The 25797-nt window shown below is 35.0% G+C and overlaps 2 protein-coding genes and 1 non-coding gene across 3 annotated transcripts in view; 1 reads left to right on the forward strand and 2 right to left on the reverse strand.

Moving 5' to 3' along the window:
• LOC102611359 (wall-associated receptor kinase-like 2) overlaps positions 1–25797 on the forward strand; it is a 155030-nt gene that overhangs the window by 42360 nt on the left and 86873 nt on the right. The gene's annotated exons all lie outside the window — the stretch shown is intronic.
• Positions 2740–2843, reverse strand: LOC127901644 (small nucleolar RNA R71). Its single transcript, XR_008053888.1, has one exon. It is a non-coding gene; the product is annotated as a small nucleolar RNA R71 (small nucleolar RNA).
• LOC112496836 (uncharacterized) lies at positions 16825–17361 on the reverse strand. The gene has a single exon (XM_025094334.2). The coding sequence runs from the start codon at positions 17359–17361 to the stop codon at positions 16825–16827; it is 537 nt and encodes a 178-aa protein (XP_024950102.2).

Here is a 25797-nt window from a genome sequence, read left to right on the forward strand (position 1 = left end):
TTTTGAGCAAAACCTTTTACCACGAGCCTTGCCTTGTATCGAGGAGTTGTTTGATTCGGAGATCCTTGCTTTTTGGTGTAGACCCATTTATTGCTAATAGCCCTTTTCCCCTTTGGTAACTTTACAAGTTCCCAAGTCTAGTTTTGATGGAGAGATTTCATCTCTTCCTCCATGGCTAACTTCCACTGATTACTTTCATTGTTGCGTAATGCTTCACCGAAAGTGTTGGGGATGTCATCATCAATAACTGGAAGTATATAGGCTACCACCATATCTTTAGTAAGCCATCCGGGTTTCTTTATCTCTCTTCTTGGCCTCCTTGTTGCTATAAAATCATCATTATCTACATCATCAATTCTTTCTTTATTTTGTGGGACATCAGAAGAAACAACCTCTTCTTCAACTCTAGGTGTCACCTCCATAGTTGAACCCTTCTTTGATGTTGAACTAACTGGTACATATGGAGTTGCATCAAACTCCACCCGCTGCAATACCTCTTTGGTCTTGTTCTCCACCTGCTGAGAACTTGAAGTTTTCATCATTGAAGCTTCATCAAATGTGACATCTCTACTACACATAAACTTTTTGTCTTCGAGATCCCAAAGCTTGAAGCCCTTTACTCCACCTTTGAATCCCATAAAGATAGCTTTTCTAGCACGGCGATCCAGTTTACCATCTTTGACATGATAATAAGCTGGACACCCGAATACACGAAGGGAATCATAGTTTTGTACATGCTTTCCAGACCACATTTCCATAGGAGTTTTACCTCCAATTACAACAGAAGGCATTGTTCACATGTACGGTACTATTCACGTGTACGATACTGTATACGTTACTGTTCACGACACTGTTCACATAGACGGACGATGACGTGGCATTGACCGATGATGTGGCATTGACTGATGAGGTGTCACGATCCTGTTGGGCTAAAATTCTTATGTACTGTTGATGGTGACGTGGCACCATATCAGTGGACGAAAAAATCTCGCGTACGGTACATGCATCACACAGGATTATTTTCAACCAAACCGCGTTACTGTTCATCCGGGTCAAACCGTGTTACTGTTCATCCGCGTGGTCAAACCGCGTACTGTTGACTGATGACATGGTGCAATCCTGAGCGTCCAAACTGTTTTTAATCCGATGGCCATGATTTACTCCATGTATCTATAAAAAGGAGGCCTCTCCCCCCTAATTTGATATCTTTGAATCCATTTTTGGGATCCATTTTCTGTAATTTCTTCTCCATCTTGTATTTTCTTCGTATTTTAATAAATTTTCATTTTGCCCCTAATTCAATTATGAGTGGCTAATTTTCTTTCAAGCTTGGGTTGAAGGTGAAGTCTCAACATGTGTCATGGGCTTAATTTGGTAAATTTATTTTCTCTTCCCCTCTAGTTTTTGTGGATGTTTTGACTTCTCGTCGACAAATAATAATATTCTTGTCTAGTACCGCCTTGGTTTCACCGGCCCTCTAGTACAAGGTTATTATTATTTGGCACGATAAGCCCTTAGCACCATATTGATTAGAGCGTGGTTCATGAGGTGTGGATTCCCCCCTCATGATTTAATTGGCATTAATACGGATTATTTAGCCCATGATGCATGTTGATACGGATCCAGATACCCAAGTACGTCATTTCAATAGATTTCGCTTCAATTTATTCTCGCCATTGCAATTCCAATTTTAGAATTTATTATCGCCATCTCAATTCCAATTTTAGGATAATTTAAATCACTTCCACCACAATTTCAACCACCCATTTACAAAATTAATTCTATATATAATTAAAATCCACCTCCTCGTGGGATCGACACTCGTCACCATTGATCTATACTACAATAGATTCGTGCGCTTGCGAGTACATTAAAATTTGCACAACAAGTTTTTGACGCCGTTGCCGGGGAGGTAAGTAATTTTAATTCATAGAATTAATTTTTGTGAATAATTTCTTTTATTTGTTTTCTTGTATTTTTTTATTAAAAAAAAAGAAAAAAAGTGAATCTACATTTAAAGGTTAGTATTTCTTTTTCTCTTCTTTAAAATTCTGTAATTTAATTTTCAATTTATTTTTCTTTGTAATTTTTTTTATTTTATTAATTTAATTTTTAGTTAATTTATTTCACGTATTTATTTTTGTGTATTCTTATAGAAAGGTTGTAATAGCACAATAAGGTTAGTATCGTAATTTCTCCCTCTTCTTTATTTTTATTTGTTTTGTTCTCATCTTTATTTTAATTTTATTTGTTTTGCATGTATGGTCGTAGGTCATTATTACATAATCTTGAACCTATAGACCTTGAATTAGAAAAACACTTCGCACACACAGGCACATTAAAAATAAATTTGGAATGGATTTACAAGCACCACAGGAGAGGCCATTTAAGGATTATTTCAGTCCTTTAGCTAATTTGAGCACATCATGCATAAGATACCCAAATGTAGCTGTTAGGAGTTTTGAATTAAAACCTAGTGTGCTAAATTGTCTCCCAACATTCTATGGCCTAGAAAATGAGGACCCATATAATCATCTGAATGATTTTCATGCCATTTGTCAAACTTTTAAATATGAAAATTTTTCAGACGATGATGTTAAACTCAGATTATTCCCATTTTCTTTAAAGGATAGAGCTCGTTCATGGTTAAATACTTTACCTGCTAATAGCATTTCATTATGGGAACAAATGGTAACGAAATTTTTGAATAAATATTTCCCAGTGCATAAAACCAATGCTATTCGCAGGGAAATTTCAGAGTTTACATAGAGAGAAGACGAGCAGTTTTTCGAAACATGGGAGCGATTCAATGGGCTACTCTTGAAGTGTCCACATCATGGGTACGAGAAATGACACCAATGCCAATTCTTTTTGGAGGGATTATTGCCGAATATGCAAGAATGGCTAATGGCAACAAGTGGAGGAGAGCTAATGTCAAAAAGTGCATAAGAGATTTGGGAATTCTTCCAGCGACAAGCGGATAATTCCCAACAACGGAGTCGATCACTCAGGAATACTAGAAGAATTAAGGGAGTAAATGAGGTTCACATTGGCGAGTCAACTTCGGGAATCAAAGAAGTCAAGGAGATGGTTGAAGGTCTTGCTCGACAAATAGCATCGTTATCGACTGCTAACTCAACAGAACCACATGACCATGACTCATACTTAGATCAAGCCAATGCCATAGGTGTAATGAGAAAGCCATCAAATTACAACCCATACTCCGACACATATAACCCTGGATGAAGAGACCACCCCAATTTTTCATGGTCTCAAGGACTCCAACAGAATGGACCAGCAGCTTCAGCTCCACCAATGCAACCAATTCCTTAAATTCCTCAAGCCTCTCAGCCCCCATTTAGACCATACAATCAGAATCAGAACTACTCTCAACCCAGACCATGGGAGGATTCATTCCAGAATCTCAAAAATCTTACTCACTCTACGATTGAGCAATAGAACCGCACCATTGATGGACTACGAAATGAGTTGAGAGCAAGCTTCAATTCATAAGCCCAATCAGTTTCAAGCCTTGAGAAGATGGTGGGACAACTTGCTTCTTCAGTTCAGACCTTGGCAATGACCGTTGAGAAAGGTAAATTTCCAAGTCAACCAGTGCCTAACCCTAAAGGAGTGCATGGAGCAAGTACCAGCTCACCACAGCAGCATGGAGAAGTCAAAGCCGTCATGACCTTGCGAAAAGGAAAAGAAGTCGACAATAAAGTGGAGATGCCGGTGATAAAAGAAAATCAAATTGTACCTGTGAATGTTGAGGACTCATCACCGGAGGAGAGAGAAGAAACCAACCCACGGGAATATGTTCCCAAAGCTCCATTTCCTCAGAGGTTAGCTAAAGGAAAAAAGGAAAAATCCACAGGTGAGATTCTTGAAATCTTTAAACAGGTAAGTATTAACATCCCTTTGCTTGATGCTATTAAACAAGTTCCATCTTATGCCAAGTTTCTTAAAGACCTTTGTACTAAAAAGAGAAATATGCATGTTCAAAAGAAGGCATTTTTAACAGAAAACGTTAGTTCTATACTCCAGCATAAAATTCCTTTAAAATGCAAAGACCCAGGCTCCCCCACTATCTCATGTAGTATAGGGAACCACACAATTGAGAATGCTTTGTTGGATTTAGGAGCTAGTGTAAATCCGTTGCCTTACTCAGTATTTTTGAAACTTGGACTAGGAGAATTACACCCAACTCCAGTGGTGTTACAGCTTGTAGATCGGTCCACGAAAATACCTCGTGGTATTGTGGAGGACGTGCTTATCCAGGTAGACAAGTTTTATTTTCCTGTTGATTTCATTGTAATTGACACTCAACCAATACAGGATTCAAGGAAGCACATCCCCATTATCCTAGGCCGACCTTTCTTGGCAACTGCGGATGCTCACATTCAATGCAGGACTGGAAATATGCAGTTGTCCTTCGGCAACATGACTATGGAGCTGAACATCTTCAACATTGCCAAACAATCTCACAATGCAGATGATGGAATTGTTGATGTGGATTTAATTGAAACATTAGTTTATGACACTTTTCTTTCAAACCTTAGTGATGATCCTTTACAAACATGTTTAACTTACTTTAGTTTTGATTTTGATATTGACAGATCGGTTGATGAGGTCAACGCCCTGCTTGACTCAGCACCATCTATGGACATTAATAAATGGAAGTCAAGAGTTGAACAACTAGCACCATCAGAGAAGAAACTCATCCCATCATCAGAATCACCACCAAAACTCGAGCTCAAACCATTACCCAACACTCTGGAATATGCATTTTTGGGAGAAGAAAGTACTCTGCCGGTAATCATATCATCATCCCTAAATGACGAACAAAAAGGTAAGTTATTGGATGTTTTGAAAGAGCACAAAGGAGCATTAGGATGGACCATAGCAGACATTAAAGGTATAAACCCAGTAGATTGCATGCATTACATTCACCTTGATAAAAATGCTAAAACTACTAGGGAGATGCAACGTCGGTTAAATCCTAACATGAAAGAAGTTGTTAGAACTGAAGTCCTTAAGCTATTAGATGCAGGTATCATTTACCCAATTTCTGATAGTTCATGGGTCAGTCCTGTGCAAGTTGTCCCCAAAAAGTCAGGAGTCACAGTAGTTACGAATGCTGATAATGAATTGATACCCACTAGAGTAACTACAGGATGGCGTGTATGCATTGATTATAGAAAGTTGAATTCTGTCACATGTAAAGACTATTTTCATTTACCATTTATTGATCAAATGCTTGATAGATTAGCAGGCCATGAATTTTATTGCTTTCTAGATGGCTACTCAAGATATAATCAGATTCCCATAGCACCAAAAGATCAGGAGAAAACTACTTTCACTTGCCCTTTTGGCACATTTGCATATAGGAGAATGCCATTTGGATTATGTAATGCACCTACTACATTTCAACGATGCATGTTGAGCATTTTTTCTGATATGGTTGAACGATTCCTTGAAGTCTTTATGGATGACTTTTCTGTCTTTGGTGATTCATTTGATCAATGTTTACATCATCTAACACTAGTTCTGCAGAGATGTATCGAGAAGAACTTTGTCTTAAATTGGGAGAAATGTCATTTTATGGTAAAACAAGGTATTGTTCTCGGTCACATCATTTCGAGCAAAGGTATTGAGGTTGACAAAGCCAAGGTGGATCTCATTTCTAATCTTCCTCCACCCAAAACAGTCAGAGAAGTAAGATCTTTCCTTGGACATGCTGGTTTCTATAGACGTTTCATTAAAGATTTTAGCAAAGTTTCTAGACCCTTATGCAATTTACTTGCTAAGGATGTACCTTTTGTCTTTAATGATTCATGTCTTGTGGCATTTGAAAAGTTAAAACAATTGTTGACATCATCACCCATCATTCAGCCCCCAAATTGGAGCTTACCATTTGAACTCATGTGTGATGCATCTGATTATGCAGTAGGAGCAGTATTAGGACAAAGAGTTGATCGAATTCCCCACGTTATTTACTATGCTAGTATGACATTGAATGATGCACAGTTGAATTATTCAACTACTGAAAAAGAAATGCCAGCAGTAGTGTTTGCATTAGAGAAATTTCGATCTTATCTCATTGGTTGTAAAATAATTATATTCACAGTTCATGCTGCTCTTAAATATCTTCTCACAAAGAAAGATGCAAAAGCTAGACTAATTCGTTGGGTGTTACTTTTACAGGAATTTGACTTGGAATTCAAAGATAAGAAAGGAACAGAAAATGTTGTGGCGGACCACCTCTCTCGTCTCTATTTTGGCACAATTATAGAGCCATTAATATTGAATGAGTCATTTTCAGATGAACAATTAATGAGTGCGGAAGTATTGCTAACTTTTTGTGTTGAAGATTGTTGAATATGAAGGGTAGTGACTCTAGAAATGCATCTTCATTGTTTTAAAAAAAATTAATTAAAAAAAAATTTCTTTTTCTTTATTAAGTTTTGATGTTCATTTTTTTTCTTTTTAATTTATCCTCTATAAATATACATTTTCCAACTTTTGAGTCGAAGATGGCTGAATATGGAGTGTAGTTCCTCTAGAAACGCATCTTCTTTAAAAAAAAAAAATCATTTTCGTTTTCTATCATTTTACGTGTAACTTTTCTAATTATTTTTTATGCATCATTTTCACATTTCTACATGCATATTTTCCTTTCATGCTTAGAATAGGTTGGGAGGTAGAATGTTGTTTAAAAAAAAAAATTGTGTGATTTGTTTTAACATTGGATGAAATGATTAATTTCAAATTTTAGTATTTGTATTATCTTTGGTCTTAAGTGATGTTACATTATGTTTGCTACTCTACATGTTGATGTCGGAGACAAATATGAGTTGCTTGAAGGAATGAACATGTCATAATAAGTACCAAGTGAGTTTTTGAGCCTATCATTTTTCTTGGAGAGTAACCCTTTTGCCCATTCTTTATACAGCTTAGTAGTTTATTATTTTATATACGATCTCTAGATTTCTTTTGAGTTATCCCTAAAAAAAAAATTATAAAATAAAAAAAAAAGAAGAAAAAGAAAAAAAAATGTGTTGCTACATTGGGAGACCCATCTAACTAGTAGATATGGATGATAATTTAGAGCCCTAAAAGACGATGGAAAGGCCATCTTTGATCCGTTTGAACCTTTCTAGCCATCCCTTTTATTAAATATCTATAGTTAACTCTTTTGAGCCTTAAAAAAAAAAAAACATTTTCTTTGTCAACTTATCATCTTGACCCACTCCGATTTGGAGTATTACCAGATGTCTTATAAGTTCCATCACCTATTTATGTTTGAGAAAAATGTAAATAATTATTTTGTTCAGTGAAGTTATGCAAAAAAAAACAAAAAAAAAAAAAGTTGTTTCAAAAGAATAAAAATAAAAATAATAGGTGAAATCCACCTTGCAACTTCCAAAAAAAAAAAAAATTCTTTGCATTTTTCTCAAACATACACTTTGTTTTCCTTATTTCCCTTATTTGTTAGCCATGTCCCTAGCCTACGTTACGTCCTAATAAAAGTCCTTGATTTTAGGGAACTATAGTTTGAAGTAGAAGCTAGTTATATGGGCTAAAAAGATGTAGTGATGTATAATAAAAAAAAAAGATAAATAAAGTGGGTTGACTAGCATTTTTGTTTGACTTGAGATCGTATTATTTCTAAGCTGGGGGCATATTTATTTCATCTTGGTGAGAGCATGTGATATCACTTCTTTATTATTTTCTCTCTCAATTACCATTCATTGGAGTGACTATTTTTAGTGGGTTTAATTTATTTGTGAGAGTGTCACTACTTCCAGTGAGATTTTGGGGTTTGACATGTCATTCTTGAAAGTAGATATAACAAAGTCTACTGGGCTAATTCATGCGGATGGTTGATGTGAGTGTGATGTTGCTTTAGACTGGAGATAATGCTTATACTTTTATTTGATTGCTATCATTAATCTGATTGAATAAACATGGGTGTTTCTAAATTAAAAAAAAAATCATTTTGAATTTGAATTTGAATTTTATTTTCGCTTCATTTGCTAGGGACTAGCAATAAACTGGTTGGGGGGTGTGTTGAGTGTTAGAAAATGCATATTTATAAAGGAGAAAACCGTCATTTTACATTTCAAGTCTTACTAACACCTTTACTTTTATGAATTTAACCTTCTTTTGATTTAATTCCGTTTTTTTTATTTTAATTAAGTATTTTATGTATTTTAGGAGCATCATAGTCATTTCACAATAAACGAGAGATCAGATGGCAAAACAAACATCACTTTTGAACTCAGGACGGTCGAAAACCTTAGGAGGAGCATAAAAGGAAAAATAGCATTGTTCACATGTACGGTACTATTCACGTGTACGATACTGTATACGTTACTGTTCACGATACTGTTCACATAGACGGACGATGACGTGGCATTGACCGATGATGTGGCATTGACTGATGAGGTGTCACGATCCTGTTGGGCTAAAATTCTTATGTACTGTTGATGGTGACGTGGCACCATATCAGTGGACGAAAAAATCTCGCGTACGGTACATGCATCACACAGGATTATTTTCAACCAAACCGCGTTACTGTTCATCCGGGTCAAACCGTGTTACTGTTCATCCGCGTGGTCAAACCGCGTACTGTTGACTGATGACGTGGTGCAATCCTGAGCGTCCAAACTGTTTTTAATCCGATGGCTATGATTTACTCCATATATCTATAAAAAAGGGGCCTCTCCCCCCTAATTTGATATCTTTAAATCCATTTTTGGGATCCATTTTCTGTAATTCCTTCTCCATCTTGTATTTTCTTCGTATTTTAATAAATTTTCATTTTGCCCCTAGTTCAATTATGAGTGGCTAATTTTCTTTCAAGCTTGGGTTGAAGGTGAAGTCTCAACATGTGTCATGGGCTTAATTTGGTAAATTTATTTTCTCTTCCCCTCTAGTTTTTGTGGATGTTTTGACTTCTCGTCGACAAATAATAATATTCTTGTCTAGTACCGTCTTGGTTTCACCGGCTCTCTAGTACAAGATTATTATTATTTGGCACGATAAGCCCTTAGCACCATATTGATTAGAGCGTGGTTCATGAGGTGTGGATTCCCCCCTCATGATTTAATTGGCATTAATACGGATTATTTAGCCCATGATGCATGTTGATACGGATCCAGATACCCAAGTACATCATTTCAATAGATTTCGCTTCAATTTATTCTCGCCATTGCAATTCCAATTTTAGAATTTATTATCGCCATCTCAATTCCAATTTTAGGATAATTTCAATCACTTCCACCACAATTTCAACCACCCATTTACAAAATTAATTCTACATATAATTAAAATCCACCTTCTCGTGGGATCGACACTCGTCACCATTGATCTATACTACAATAGATTCGTGCGCTTGCGAGTACATTAAAATTTGCACAACAGTAACCTTGTAGCCTTTAGCTTCCAAAGCACCCACAGAAATTAGATTTTTCTTTAAAGCTGGAACAAATCTAACCTCTTTGAGTTCTCTGATCATTCCATCAAACATTTTGAGTTGAATTGTTCCTATCCCCATTGTGCAACAAGGTTGATCATTCCCCATCACAACTGCACCGGATTCCAGATTACGAAAATCCGTAAACCATTCCTTAATAGGACACAAATGATAGGTTGCTCCAGTATCAAGTATCCACTCGCTCGAACTAGCCACGTATGCTGCAGGAGTGATACTTAGTGAATAATCAGAGTCTTCATCTTTCCGTGCCATGTTTGCTACTGCTGGTTTCTTCCCATCTCTCTTTTGAGCCTTTGGACAATCTTTCCTCCAATGACCCTTTTCATGACAAAAGGCACACTCATCTCGAGCTATATTTTTGCTTCTTGATTTGGATCGAGAATTCTTTCCACCACGCTTCTTCTGTTTCTCCATCGCCCAATCTCTGCTCACCAATGCTTCAGACGATGCTCGTTCAGAATTTTTATCATTATTCCGAATCTCTAAGCTAGTCAATGCTGTGCAAACATCTTTAAAGACGATCACACTCTTCCCACATATCAAAGTAGTCACAAAATGGCTATATTCCTCTGGTAGTGAGTGTAACAGAATCATAGCCTTGACTTCATCCTTAATATCTTCATCAAGATTCTTCAAATCAGCAAGTAACTTTTCAAATCTTGAAACATTATCGTGCATTGACACCCCAGGCTTCATTCGAAAACCATATACTTGGCTCATTGCATGAAGGTGATTTTCAGGACTTTTCACCAGGTACTTCTCCTCCAATGTACGCCACAAAGTCACCACACACTCCTCATCTTTCACCAAGTATTTCACCTCCTTGGTCAAACAAGATCTGATCTGACCACAAGCTTTTTCATTCATACGATCCCAAATTTCTTCATCATACAAGTGTCTTTTATTTTTCAGAACAACATCGAGATCGATTTGAATAAGGGCATCCATAACTTCACGCCTCCACATGCCGAAGTTGATTTTCCCATCAAACTTTTCAACATCGATCTTCTGGCCTCCTATAACAGGTGTTGAATAGCGATTTGACAAATCTCGCCTCCCACCTGAAGTGTCTCCTGAAATAGTCTCGGTAGATCTCTCCCAAATTCTGGAAGTTTCACCTTCTACCATTTTCTCAACGAATTATTTCTACTTGAAAAATAGTCTCTATGATGTTAATTTCGCGTGAATAAATGCACCAGGAAAATTCCCAAGAAACTGGACGGAAACTCGGTCCCAATTAAAAACCAGAATCCTTAGACTCTTATCGCCTTTGTTGACAGAACTTTCCTAAACATGCAAAAATACACACTACTTACAATAGACTGTCTCCCAAGTACAAATGGTTGTCTCCACCATATTCGTGAACAGTACTGTATACAGGAATAGTACCGTATACGTGAACAGTACCGTATCCCCCCAAGTACGAACCTTCGGCTCTGATACCACTTGTTGTGCGCGGAATGCGGAATCAAGCGCACCAAATAATTATAGAAAAATAAAGGACGCAAGAATTACGCGGTTCGATAATTAAACCTACATCCACGGAGGCAAGAAAGAATAATTATTTATTTAACAATTAATAGAGTACAATATTTGAGTAACGAATCTCACTTCCCAGAAACCCAAATATACCCAGTACTCTCACACTCTACAGGAAAGATAAATTCCCCAGATACACTTCTCTCACTTCTCTCAAAAGCTTAGAAACTTATAAGCTTAACAATTTTGGGATGATTTCAAATGAATGAAATCCTTAGCTATTTATAGGAGAAATGGATTACTATGCTAAGAATAAAATAATTAAAAATATAATTTTTAATTATTATTATTTTTCAACAAATTGTTGGTGCACCAACAATTTGTTGACTTCAACAAATTTGCACCAACAATTTGTTGACTTCAACAAATTTACACCAACAATTTGTTGACTTCAACAAGGACATGGTCAAGTTGTAAAAACTATGGCTAGGACTATCTAATACATAAAACTTGCACTGTAAACAAATTTAACTGTGGATGTCATTGCTTAGGAGTTGGAACTTCAAACAATGTTCTAAAAACAATTCTTTCTCCACTAGTTTTTCTCACCCTTTTAATATTGAAAGGGATGGGAATGGTATAAAGATGATTCTGTTTGTGGTAAGATTCCTTTCAGGCTAATTACTATTGGTGACGTGGGGTGCAGGAATATCTTGAAGAATATGTTGGATCTTCTACTAGAAGAGCAATTTTATATCAAGTAAGAACTCTTGTTTTCTAGATGATCATATAATTTTAACAAACCTGCTTCCTTTGAATTTGGAGTAAGATGCTGTTAGTCTTTATATCTCTGGACTTTTCAGCTTGGGTCTATTCAAAATTGAGCATCCGATAAATCAAAGGTGACAAAGCTATCTAAGTCAAGTGAAATGGTCAATTATTCAGTTTTTGGTCTGTTGTCGACAAAGTTAAGTTTTAGTTTTGCTTGCTATCTGGCTTTTGGTATGTAGCGTCAAGAGGCTGTAGTTAGATAACCAAGTATTTGGTTGAGTATTTCGAGATTTTTCTTTTTCATTGGCACCCTCGATGGAATCGATATAAGTTGAGTGATTCAGTTGGGCCTGACAGTCTTAGGCTTTCTTTTGGTAATGGATATTTATTTTAAGATAATCATTGTAGTTTCCTTAACTCGTTACAACATTGACAATATTTAAAGTTCTTATTTTATATATACCTATTTTCAAGGAAAATGCCGATAGCTTGACCTCAAATATGTTACTCACAGAAATATGTAAAAGGTATATCAGCAACTGGGATACAGTCTAATTATGGTTTTGATGGTCAAATCCATGCTTGCTGGATGCATAAAATGACACAAAAAGACATTCAAACCATTCGTTCAGCTGGATTTCTTGTGTCACTGATTCATGGCAGGTACATGAGCAACCATAATGCACATGAACATAGCTGTATAATTGTGTCTTGTTATAAATTTGGAGATAATGGATGTTATAATTTAAAGGGATTGTATGTAAGTAATTATTTAATTGGGAATATGTAAGTAAAGAATACTCAAATGAAGTTTGAAGAAAACAAGCAAAATGCCTTGAGCGAGGAATTGAAATTGTCTTCATTCATTAACAAAGAAATGGTTTATATAGGCATTACAAGGTGGAGTTATTCACAATTATTAATTATAAAAAGGATAATGGGAAGAGCAATAAGATGATAATGGGAGAGCATTATTTTGGTGGAATCCACCATGATTTACAACACTCCCCCTTGGATTCACCAATTATTTATTAGATGTGCTCCCCCTGATGACATTGGATACTGCCTCATTAAAAACCTTTGCCAGTAAAAATCCAGTGGGAAAATCTGGTCAAAAGGAAAAAAAAGTACAGTACATATGTGTCCAATATTACTATAATTCTTCTCTTGTAAGATCACGCTCCTCTTGTTGAGTGCTCTTCCTGAAGGCAACATGCATTAATTTAATAGTTTGTTAAAACGACGCCTGCCGATGCCATATACGATTTTTTCGAATGTAGATGTAGGTAGAGCTTTTGTAAACATATCATCTGAATTTTTCGTGGAGCGTATCTGTTTGATATCAATCTTCTTGTTCTGTTGGAGCTCATGAGTGTAGAAGAATTTCGGCGAAATATGTTTTGTTCTGTCCCCTTTAATGTATCCTCCTCTGAGTTGAGCTATACATGCAGCATTATCTTCATATATCACTGTTGGGATATCTGAACTTGAAGATATTCTACATGTACTTTGAATATGATGGATTACAGATCGCAACCATATGCATTCTCGACTGGCTTCATGTAGTGCAAGAATTTCAGAATGGTTGGAGGATGTTGCAATGAGAGTCTGTTTTGTAGAATTCCAAGAAATTGAACGAGCTTTATGGGGATCAGATAAATAGCTTGCATCAGCATAACCAATGAGACTTGGATTTTTTGTTAGTTCATTAGAATAAAATAAGCCTAAATCAATTGTTCCTCGAAGATAACGAAAAATGTATTTGACACCATTCCAATGTCTTCTAGTTGGTTCAGAGCTAAATCGAGCTAACATATTAACAGAAAATGCTATGTCTGGTCTAGTACATTGTGCTAAATATATCAGAGCACCAATTGCATTTAGATATGATACCTCAGGACCAAGTATCTATTCATCATCTTCTTTAGGATGGAATGGATTTTTTTTAGGATCAAGAGACCGGACTACAATTGGGGTACTCAATGGGTAAGCTTTATCCATGTTGAAACGTTTCAAAATTTTCTCAGTATAATTTGATTGATGGATAAAGATACCATTAGGTCTGTGCTCGGTCTGTAGCCTGAGACAATATCTAGTTTTCCCCAAATCTTTCATCTCAAATTCATTTTTCAAACATTCAGCAGTCTTTTGGAGCTCTTCAGGAGTTCCTATTAAATTCAAATCATCAACATAAACCGCGACAATAGCAATTCCAGATTTTGATTGCTTGATAAAAACACATGGACATATAGGATCATTAACGTATCCTATTTTTATCAAGTATTCACTGAGGCGATTATACCACATGCGTCCAGATTGTTTTAATCCATATAAAGACTTTTGTAGCTTTATTGAATACAAGCCACGATGTGATGATTGACAAGATTCTGGCATTTTAAATCCTTCAAGGATTTTCATATATATATCCGTGTCAAGTGACCCATATAGATAAGCTGTCACTACATCCATGAGACGCATATTAAGATTTTCTGATACAGCCAAACCAATTAAAAATCGAAACGTAATTGCACACATTACCGGAGAGTATGTCTCATTATAATCAATACCAGGTCTCTGTGAGAAGCCTTGTGCAACAAGTCGTGCTTTATATCTTACAACTTCATCATTTTCATTACGTTTCCTTACAAATACCCATTTGTACCCAACAGGTTTGACATCCTTAGGTGTTTGGACTACAGGTCCGAATACTTCACGTTTGGCTAAAGAAGTCAACTCTGCCTGGATTGCTTCTTTCCATTTAAGCCAATCATGCCTCAGTCTACATTCATCAATGGTTTGCGGATCATGATCATTTATAATGTCAGTAGCTACTGTAAACGCAAACACATCATTGATGATAATTTTACCATGATTGATGTGCCTTTTCAAGGCTTTGTTCCTCATGAAGAGTTTGTGTATTGTCAGGGTTTCTGGTCTTTTCAAAGACTGGTTGCTTTTCTGAAGCAATTTGTTCTTTTAGATTTTTATCATCATTTGCAGCAGAACATTGTTTAATCATTTTTCTTTTTCTTGAAACACTATTTTTTTAACCAATTGGTCTACCACGCTTCTGGCGTGCTACAGATAATTCCTCAGCTGCACTTTTCATTAATTGTTCTTTGTGTACAATGACTCGGCCGGGTATATTAGCAGCTGGTATATATGATTTGGTTACTTTTTCCGTATCTGTAAATGCATCTAGCAATTGTTCTGCAATTTGCTGCAAATGAACTATCCTTCGCACTTCATTTTCACTCTGAGATGTGCGTGGATCTAAATGAGATAGATGGGTCACTTTCCATTGAGGATCATGCCTAACCTTATGGACCTTTCTTCTTTCTCCCAATTGAGGAAAATTTGTCTCATCAAAATGACAATCCGGAAATCGTGCAGTAAATACATCAAATGTCAATGGTTCAAGATATCTGATAATAGATGGTGAGTCAAATCCCACATAAATTCCCAATCGTTGTTGGGGTCCCATTTTAGTACGTTGTGGGGGCACAATCGGCACTTGTACTGTGCAACCAAAAATGCGTAAATGGGATAAATCTGGTTGATGTCCCAATACCAATTACAATGGGGAATATTTATGATAGGCAGTAGGCCTCAAGCGGATTAATGTCGCAGCATGCAAAATAGCATGTCCCCATATCGAAATAGGTAATTGACTTCGTAATAATTAAGTTCTGGCAATTACCTGAAGACGTTTGATAAGAGATTCTGCTAATCCATTCTGAGTATGTACATGTGGTATTGGGTGTTCTACATCAATCCCAACTGTCATGTAGTAATCATCAAATATTTTGGAAGTAAACTCACCAGCATTATCTAGACGTATGGTCTTGATTGGATAATCTGGAAATTGTGCACGTAACCTGATTATCTGCGCAAGCAATCTTGCAAATGCAACGTTACGTGTAGATAATAAACAAACATGTGACCATCGTGCAGATGCATCAATCAAAACTATAAAATAACGAAATGGTCCACTTGGTAGGTGAATAGACCCACATATATCTCCTTGAATCCTTTGTAAAAATGATGGAGATTCAGAATTAATTTTACTGGGTGATGGTTTAACTGCCAATTTTCCTTGTGAACAAGCAGTGCAACTATTCTCATTTGACAATAAAACTTTCAAATCTTTTAATGGATGTCCATGAGAATTTTCAATAATTCTATGCATTATTGTTGATCCAGGGTGACCAAGGCGGTCATGCTATAGTATAAAAGATTTTGGATCATATAATTTATCTTTTATGACTGTGTAAGTTTCCATTGATTTTATCGTTGTATAATATAAGCTAGATGAAAAAGCTGGAAGCTTTTCTAATATCTCTTTCTTTCCAGACATGTTAGAAGTAATGTATAGATATTCTACATTATTCTCATCCATTGTTTCTATATGAAAATTATTACAACGAATGTCTTTAAAACCAAGTAATTTTTTTTTTATTTAGGTGAACACAGAGCATTATGAATATCCAATTTTGCACCTTTTGCTAATATATTCATTGCTCTTCCAGTACCTTCAATAAAACCTACTGGACCTAATATTGTATTCACATTTTCCTTAATTAGATTTAGATTTAAAAAATACCTCTTGTTTCGAAGAATCATGTGTGTAGTTACACTATCAGCAAAACATATTTCTCCATCAAACATTTTATTGAAATCCATATCCTTAAACAAAAGTAAAAAGGGAAATACATATTAGATAACACGAAAAATAAATATTACATGAACAGACATAAAGCACAAATAAAATTTTAAATGTGATGAACATTTCCATCACCAATCAAGTGATCAATTTTTCCATCCTTATCTTTAGAGAAGTCTGAAACATCAAGATGTGTAACATCCACTGGATCTGAGTCATCAACATAGTTTGTTTCAATATTCTTTCCTTTTGATTTTAGGGATGACTGAAACATATCCACACGATGTCTGGGAGTATGACATTGTCTCCAAAAATGACCAGACATTCCACATCTAGCACAAGTGTTTTCTTGAGTGTTATGTTGGTTCTCATTTTTCTCCTTTTTGTGATTTTTATATCCACCACGAGGTCAGTAATAATGATTCTTATTATATCTTCTTCCTCGATAATAGCCACGACCATGGCCACGACTATGTCTACGGCCACGGTTATGCCCACGGCCACGCCCATTTTCATAATTGTCTTCATGATCATGTGAGACTGCATTTGCTTCAAAAATTGGTTTTGTACCAGTAGGATGGGCTTGATGATTTTTCATTAATAATTCATTATTCTTTTTTGCCACAAGAAGGCATGCAATCAAGTCAGAATATTTTGTATATTGATGAGCTTTATATTGTTGTTGCAAAACCATGTTGGAAGCATGAAATGTTGTAAATGTTTCTTCCAACATATCCTCATCAGTAATATTTTCTCCACATAGTTTTAACTGTGAAGTAATTCTGTATAGTGCAGAATTATATTCATGTACTGACTTAAAGTCTTGTAGCCTGAGGGCATTCCATTCATTACGAGCATTGGGAAGAATGACTGACTTTAAATGACCATATCTTTCATACAAACTGCTCCACAGAACATATGGATCCTTTATAGTGAGATATTCCATTTTAAGTGCTTGGTGAAGATGATGCCGTAGAAAAATTATAGCCTTGGCTCGATCTTGAGTGGATGAGTCATTATTATTTTTTTATGGTGGTACTAAGCCCTATAGCATCAAGATGAATTTCAACATCTAGGATCCAGGACAAATAATTCTCGCCTGATATATCCAAAGCGTTAAACGCCAATTTTGTCAAGTGAGACATTATCACAAACAAATAAAAAGATATTAGTATAATAAATATTGAAAAGAGTGTAAATGATAAGTATTACTTATAGGAAATTTTTTTAAATAAATACGTAGAAAATAAAAGAGTAAATGGATAGAATACTTCCTGTACCAGAGCAAACTTCGTGCTGATAACGTGTTATAAATTTGGAGATAATGGATGTTATAATTTAAAGGGATTGTATGTAAGCAATTATTTAATTGGGAATATGTAAGTAAGGAATACTCAAATGAAGATTGAAGAAAACAAGCAAAATGCCTTGAGTGAGGAATTGAAATTGTCTTCATTCATTAACAAAGAAAGGGTTTATATAGGCATTACAAGGTGGAGTTATTCACAATTATTAATTATAAAAAGGATAATGGGAAGAGCAATCAGATGATAATGGGAGAGCATTATTTTGGTGGGAGGGCAGTATTTTGGTGGAATCCACCATGATTTACAACATGTCTAAATTTATATTATTAAAGTGACATGCTTTATGATTTTATTATTTTAAGATACTTGTAAAGGAATATGCATAGGGCATACAGGAATGACAATTGTTACAAAATTAAACTTCATTTTTCAAATGTCATTTAGATGAGTTGAAGTCTGCAAAATGTTTCTTTAATATCATCAAACTGTTTCATGAATTAATAAACTATATAATGTCAATTATCATAAAAGAAAACAATATGCTTATATATTCTTGGATTCTATGAAGATAAACTCGTGGTTAATCCATAGAGTTCCCATTTTTCCAATAATATGTTCATGGATTTGGAAACCTAAGAGTTCCAGAAGGACACATGATAACTACTTAAGAGAGCTCAAATCAACACTGAAACTTTTTCCAGACACAAAAATCATCAGTGGTCAATTTTTTTTCAGCTAGGTTATCTTCCTCTCTATCTGGTCAGGATTGAGAGGGAGACAATTAGCAATTTTGATATTTCTACATCAGAACTCTGTTCTCAGTCTTTGAGATTTTCTGCTGATATTTTCAATTCTTTGTCAGGGGATTTGGCGAAAGGGATGTCATTTGTAAGAACAACTTCGGGACCAAGAAGCTATGTTTCAGGCCCATTGGAGAAGCTACGTCTTTATCTATTATACCTTTGTGGTCTCTTCATGTTAGCATTTGAGTATGCGAGAAGGCTTCTACAGAGTCTGATGATTTTCTAAATAAATCATGCAATTTATTTTGTTCAATTAAATCCATACCTTATTGGTTGATGTGGAAACGAATAGTCACGAATCTGCAAGAATAAAAATAAACTCCCTCCAATCTCCAAAAAATCAGGAACTAACACAAGCAGATCGTAACGAACAGAAATCGATTGCTAGGAATTGGAACCTTCACGAGCAAATCTCCTTCACGAACGGATCGTCACAAGTTTATGTCACTGATGATCGGAGGATAATCACGTATTTGGAAAATCCCTTCACTTCACGAAGCAAGAACCCATTGCCTTTTTTCCCTTTCTCTCACTCTCTTTTGATGTTGCTTTGATTCTTGTGATTATTATTTTACATGCTATCACTCACTCTTGTAGTATTTATATAGTACAATAAGTGTAGTTTAATTCAAATCAACTTCCTAGAGTTATTTGATAAGATACATCTTATGTGATTAGGATTAAGATAAAATACTAATTTTATCTCGTAAGAATCCTAGACAAACTCTAAGTTTATCTTATCACTTACATTAGATTAATCCATCCTATCATGGACGTTAAATCTAACATCTACCACTCGCACGTGATGGGATGATTGAGTAATCATAGCAACGAGAGTAGAGTTTTGGGCATAAAGCCACAACCGCAGTATCATACGAGCAAATGCAACATGTGACCCATGAACAACATAAATTGGAGCTTGTAGAGCAAAAAAAATCTCAATTGCACTTTTTGCAAGAGATTTAAATAACTTATTCATTATATTTCCTAGATTTCATTATCCTTTACATCGGTACGAACATAATTAATCCCTCAACAAAAATTATGTTTGACGTTGTGCACTCTATGTATTCACAATTGTATTCATCCCTAGGCAGATTATACAACTAGTCGACCAGTGAATGCATAAGTCAGGTGTAAGGAGAATAAATCTTTGTACTCTACTCATATCTTTTAGTTCTAGGCTAGTTGCTTTCTTAGACATGTTTCATAGACCGAATAACATTATAGTCGTAGAAAAAACATGCTAAAGTAGCTATCACCAATCTTTCCTTTTAAGATATAGTCGATGGTCACTAAGGAAACTATTGACGTCTTTCTTATACCTCGAAAGAACTTACACAATGAGGAATCAGGGATTCATTCACTTATTTTCCTTTTGGTCACAAAAGCACGCATGATATGAATCACGCGTTACAGTGAATTCTCTTTGTATAAGAGCATATGTCTAGCTATCCACTGTACATATCTTAAATTAGTCGCTTATTCGAGCGCCTAATTTGAGTCTCAATAAGCTTGCCTTCATAAGGCGCCAAATGAACTCATATCTGGCTTAATTAGGTTCTTTTTCTTGACCCAGTTAAGGCGACATTTTCAAGATATAAGCTCTATGAGAACGTATCCAGTACTTTCTCTTAATATTGTGTCTCATCCCAGCTTGCTTTCATTAACAATTGAAGTGACCGCTTGTGTAAGAAAGCTGGTCACACCTGAGGACATATCTTTTAATAATTATATATATATGTGTAATCATGCTAATTAGTATCTTATGAGAATAAATCAAAATAAGTTTATTGCATAAAGAATTTATTAAGTACAATTTTTATAATATGCGCAATCCTAATGATTGCGTATGTGCGATAAAAACATCTCGTGTCATGGCTTTAGTTAATAGATCTATAACCATGAAGTGTGTAGATATGTGTTGCATCAACACTTCCTTTTTCACCACAATATCTCTCACAAAATTGTACTTTGTCTCTATGTGTTTAGATTTGCTGTGGTATTTTGCATCCTTGGTAAAGGATATGGCTGCTTGGCTATCACAATATATGGTTACTGGCTGAGGATGACCAATAACGATCTCGAGAGCATTTAAGAAGCGCCTAAGCCAAACAATCTCTTGTATTGTGACTGAACATGCTACATATTCTGCTTCCATAGTCGACAGAGCTGTGCATGTTTGCTTCTTGTTACTCCACAAGATCGCACCGCAACTAAGTAGAAATACGTATCTTGAGGTTAATTTGCGCTCATCAAGATTGTCTCCCCAATCAGCGTCTGTGTATTCAATTTAGCGTAAATCACCTCCTTGATAACATAAAGAATAGTCAGCAGTGCCTTTCAGATATGCTAAAATCCTTTTGACAACATTCCAGTGTTTGCGCTCAAGATGTGATTAGTATCTGCTTATCAACCTCATAGCATAACAAATATCTGGCCTTGTACACATCATAGCGTACATGAGACTTCTAATAGCATTAGAGTATGAAACTCGTGTCATTTCATTTCGTTCCTTTGAAGTCTTTGGACACATTTCAAGGTTAAGAGTTTGTCCTTTAGATATGGGAGTATCTATAAGTTTACACTTATCCATTTTAAATTTTTCAAGAATTCTTCTAATATAAGACTCTTGTGACAGAGCTAGAAGTTTTCTAGAATGAACCCTATGGATTTTAATTCCCAAGATATAAGATGCTTCACCCATATCTTTCATTTCAAAGTTTAAAAATAATCATTCATTGATGGTTTGAAAAAACTCTATATTATTTCCAGCTAACAATATATCATCCACATATAACGATAAGATGACAAAGTTACCCTCTGTCCTTTTAACATATGCACAATGATCTTTTTCGGTCATTGAGAATCCATAAGTCATCACAGATTCATGAAACCTAAGATACCATTGCTTGGAGGATTGTTTTAACCCATATATAGACTTTTTGAGCTTGCAAACTTTGCGCTCTTGATCATTGATTATATAACCATCTGGTTGTTCCATATAAATTTCCTCCTCTAGCTCTCCATTGAGAAAAGCTGTTTTAACATCCATTTGATGTAATTTAAGATCCATATGTGCAACGATGGCTAGAATTAATCTTATAAAGGCAAACCTTACCACTGGGGAAAAAGTTTCCTCATAGTCTATACCCTCTTGTTGGTTATGTCCTTTCGCTAACAAGCATGCCTTGTATCTTTCAATTATGTCATATGCCTTTCGTTTAACATGTAAAACACATTTGTTTCCAATGGCCTTACGGTAGGGCAGTGGATCAACCAAGTCCCAGATGTGGTTTGATCTCATTGACTTCATTTCTTCATCTATTGCTTTAATCCACAATTCCTTAGTTGATGATGTGATAGCCTCACGATAAGTTCTTGGCTCATCACCATCATGTGAAGCAATCATAAACGCCTCCCCCTCAATCTCAAAACGACGACGTGGGATGGTTGTACGATTACTTCTTCAAATTGAGTTGTCAAGTGGAGTAAAGTCATTTTGTGGTTGACTGCCACTAGAATCAGAATTCCCAGACATATCTAGGTTTCTCTCAATTTGTAAATCAGAAGTGTCATTCATCTCTGAATCATTTAACTCATATAGATGGACGTCTTTGTGGACCTCTGAAATGCTAAGGAATTCATTTTCCAAAAATGTGACATCTCGTGATTTTATCTTAGTTATAGTTCTATCATCATGTTCACCTATGAACGCATACCCTTTGGAGTGTTCTGGGTATCTTATAAAGATACATTTCTTTCCTCTCGGATCCAATTTCCCATGTTTATGAGATGGGTTATGAACATACGTTGCAGACCCCCAGGGATGCAAATGAGTAAGATTAGGTTTTCTATGTGTCCATAGCTCATATGGAGTGGAACTTACTAACTTACTCGGAACTCGATTAAGTACATAAGTGGCAGTCAATAATGCATCCCCTCAGTAAGAAATTGGAACTAGCACGAGCAGATCGCAACGAATAAGAATCGATTGCTAGGAACTGGAACCTTCACGAGCAAATCTCCTTCACGAACGGATCATCATGAGTTAGGAACTGGAACCTTCACGAGCAAATCTCCTTCACGAACGGATCATCATGAGTTAGGAAGTGGAACCTTCACGAGCAAATCTCCTTCACGAACGGATCGTCACAAGTTTATGTCACTGATGATCGGAGGATAATCACGTATTTGGAAAATCCCCTCATTTCACGAAGCAAGAGCCCACTGCCTTTTTCCCTTTTCTCTCACTCTCTTTTGATGTTGCTCTTATTCTTGTGATTATTATTTTACGTGCTATCACTCACCCATGTAGTGTTTATATAGTAAAATAAGTGTAGTTTAATTCAAATCAACTTCCTAGAGTTATTTGATAAGTTACATCTTATGTGATTAGGATTAAGATAAAATACTAATTTTATCTCATAAGAATCCTAGACAAACTCTAAGTTTATCTTTTCACTTACGTTAGATTAATCTGTCCCATCATGGGCGTTAAATCTAATAGAGTCTAAAACCGGTTAGAGTGCAAGCCTCTCCCACTTAAGCCAACATGTAGTAAACCCTCTTTTTTACTGGTAATTTTCAGTTTGCTTCCCAATCTTTCTTCTAGAACAAAGACAACTAGCTAGAAAACAATACATAATATCCTCACTGTTTCTATCCCTTCTTTTTGCAGGGTTTCACTAATTTGTCACGCTAATGGCACGGCTCTTTGCATTTTAAGCAGTTTGCCTACAAGATTCTTGAGTAAATCTACTAAAAGTTATACAAAAGATCATAAATAAACCAGAATCTGCTGTGGGAGAGATCAGAACAACCGATACAACAAAGCATATTAATCATATGCATATGGAAGGGAAAGAATAAACTGGAGATAGCCTTTGTTTTTTCACTATCAAAAAATTATGCTAACTGATACCACTATATCTATCTCTCTCGTAGCACAAACAAAATGAAAACAACTCGCAAGGAGGGGAATACTGTTTTTTGTATCTAAGGCAGTAAATATTGCTGCTTATATTAGAGTAACGGCAAGAGCTCAAGATTTTATTAATATTATTATTATTTTCAACACTTGTCAGTTATATATTATCAAAGATTAGAAACTCGACTTACAACAGTAGGGGAAAAATGTTAGTAAAATAGTGGAATTTGAGCTAGATTGCAGTACAGGCTATGATCTAAATGTTAAAACCCAACAGAGAAATGGCTATTAAGGACCAGATTGGTTGACATTTGATGTGGCTTCTAAAATAATCGACTTCAGCTTTGCTGGATACATTATTATTTATGAGATAATGAATGTAACATCAAACCACTTTTAAAAGATTTTATCAATCACTTAAGAGTCTTTGGTGTAGTGGTTGGTTTGTTGTTTTGATAAAGTTGAGGACATGTTTAAGGTTTTATGAGGACTCAAAATATTTTTCTTCCCATATATGTGAAAATAGTAGGATTTGATTTCCAATTTGAATTTCTCACAGCCAAATTCATGGATGAAAGTCGAACATAAAATCTCATTTAACACCATCTGTCAATTTGGTTTGGGATTGTTATTTTCGAAATGACTATAGGTGTCGAATAAATTTTATTATTGAAATTAATAACCTTGATAGATATAAATTTAAAATATATATGAAAATTTTTATGTCAATTTTTAATTATAGTTTCTCTAAGAACTATTTTAAAAAATGAAGATACAGTAAAATCTTTTTATAGTAATGATTTATTAGGAATAATTTTTGTTTAGTCATCTTAAGAAATCCGCTTCTACATAGTAATAATTAATTGTGCATTACAAAAGTATATGTTATGTTAGATTAAATGAACTTGCTTCCACATAATACAATTACACAATGAGAGAAAATTATTAAAGAGAATGTAAACATTTGGAGATTTTTAAGATGACTTTACATATTTCTAACAATGGTACATAGATAATAGATATATTGGATTTGACATGCTCCATTAGTAAATTATTAATACAGTGTATATTTTACCTCTATATCTTTGTAATAAAGATAACTAAGTTAAAAAAATAATTTTTGTAATTATACCTCTATTAAATTATAATCCCCTCATGGTAACAAATTAATCTGGTCTCAATATTACAAATATAGAGAGGTTTTGCTATAATATTTTTTAAATGTAAGGGCAAAAAAGAGTACTAATAAAAGTTGAGCTAGTTTGTTTTGAAATATATATATGTTTTAAGAAAACAACTTAAAACAATAAAAAGATGTTTCTCACCGCAAGAAATAAGTTTTTTAGAAACAGCTAAACAGAATGTTCTATAATTTTTGAAAATAGAAAACAGAAACTGTGGTAACATTTATATTATATAAAATAGGTCATTATTCTTTCAAAATCCAAAGTGATCCTGCACACACCGTAATGTAAGTTGATACTTGATCATCATCACTTTTCACCTTCACATAATCAATTCTAGAAACCCTAAAAAATAAATACTTGTAATTATTAAACAAAACAACAAAAAGAACAAGAAGAAGAAACGAAAAATGTAAAGAACGTACCTGGAATTGCTTGGGGGCTACAGAAGTTAGCTTTTGCTGTGATTGGGAAGGCGAGTGAATGAATGATTGATTGATTGATGAAAGCAAAAAGCAAAGCAAAAAGATCGAAATGGAAATTGTAAGTTGAAATGTTTTTCTAAAGAGAGAGATTCTAAAATAACTAATTGCGTTGGTGCCAGGTAATATTCCAAATTAACCAATCAAAGATTCGAAATGAATGATGCCAATACAGTTACCAAATATACCCCTTAGGAATATCCCAATATGATCCTCTAGTATGCGCGATGCAGAAGCAAACAAACAAGTTACCTTACAAACAAGTTACCTTGCCTCTCTAGTCTTTACTTACAAGTCTCTCAATTGATAACTCGACTTCCAGATGAGCATAATTTATATACATATTTTATCTTTTATTGTATATTTATTAGTTATTTTTATTTTTTATTTTTAATTAATTGAATTATTTTATTGAATAGAGAATTAATTGGAGATTACGAACAAAAAGTGCATAAAAGATCCATAAGAGGAAAAATTGAAGAATTAAAAATTATGTTCCAAAGCTTCCGCATGAGCTTAAGATAATTAAAGAAAGATTTTATTTAGCAATTTGGAATGCATGTGCTGGGCATTAAAGGAAGAAATCATTAATTGGCCTTTTGCTTTGGAAGTCAAACGTGTGGCTAGCTTTCCAATTTTAGTAAGGAAATAATATACAAAGGATTTGGCGTGTGAG

This window comes from Citrus sinensis, chromosome 3 (genome assembly GCF_022201045.2).
Source record: "Citrus sinensis cultivar Valencia sweet orange chromosome 3, DVS_A1.0, whole genome shotgun sequence".
Classification (NCBI taxonomy): domain Eukaryota; kingdom Viridiplantae; phylum Streptophyta; class Magnoliopsida; order Sapindales; family Rutaceae; genus Citrus; species Citrus sinensis.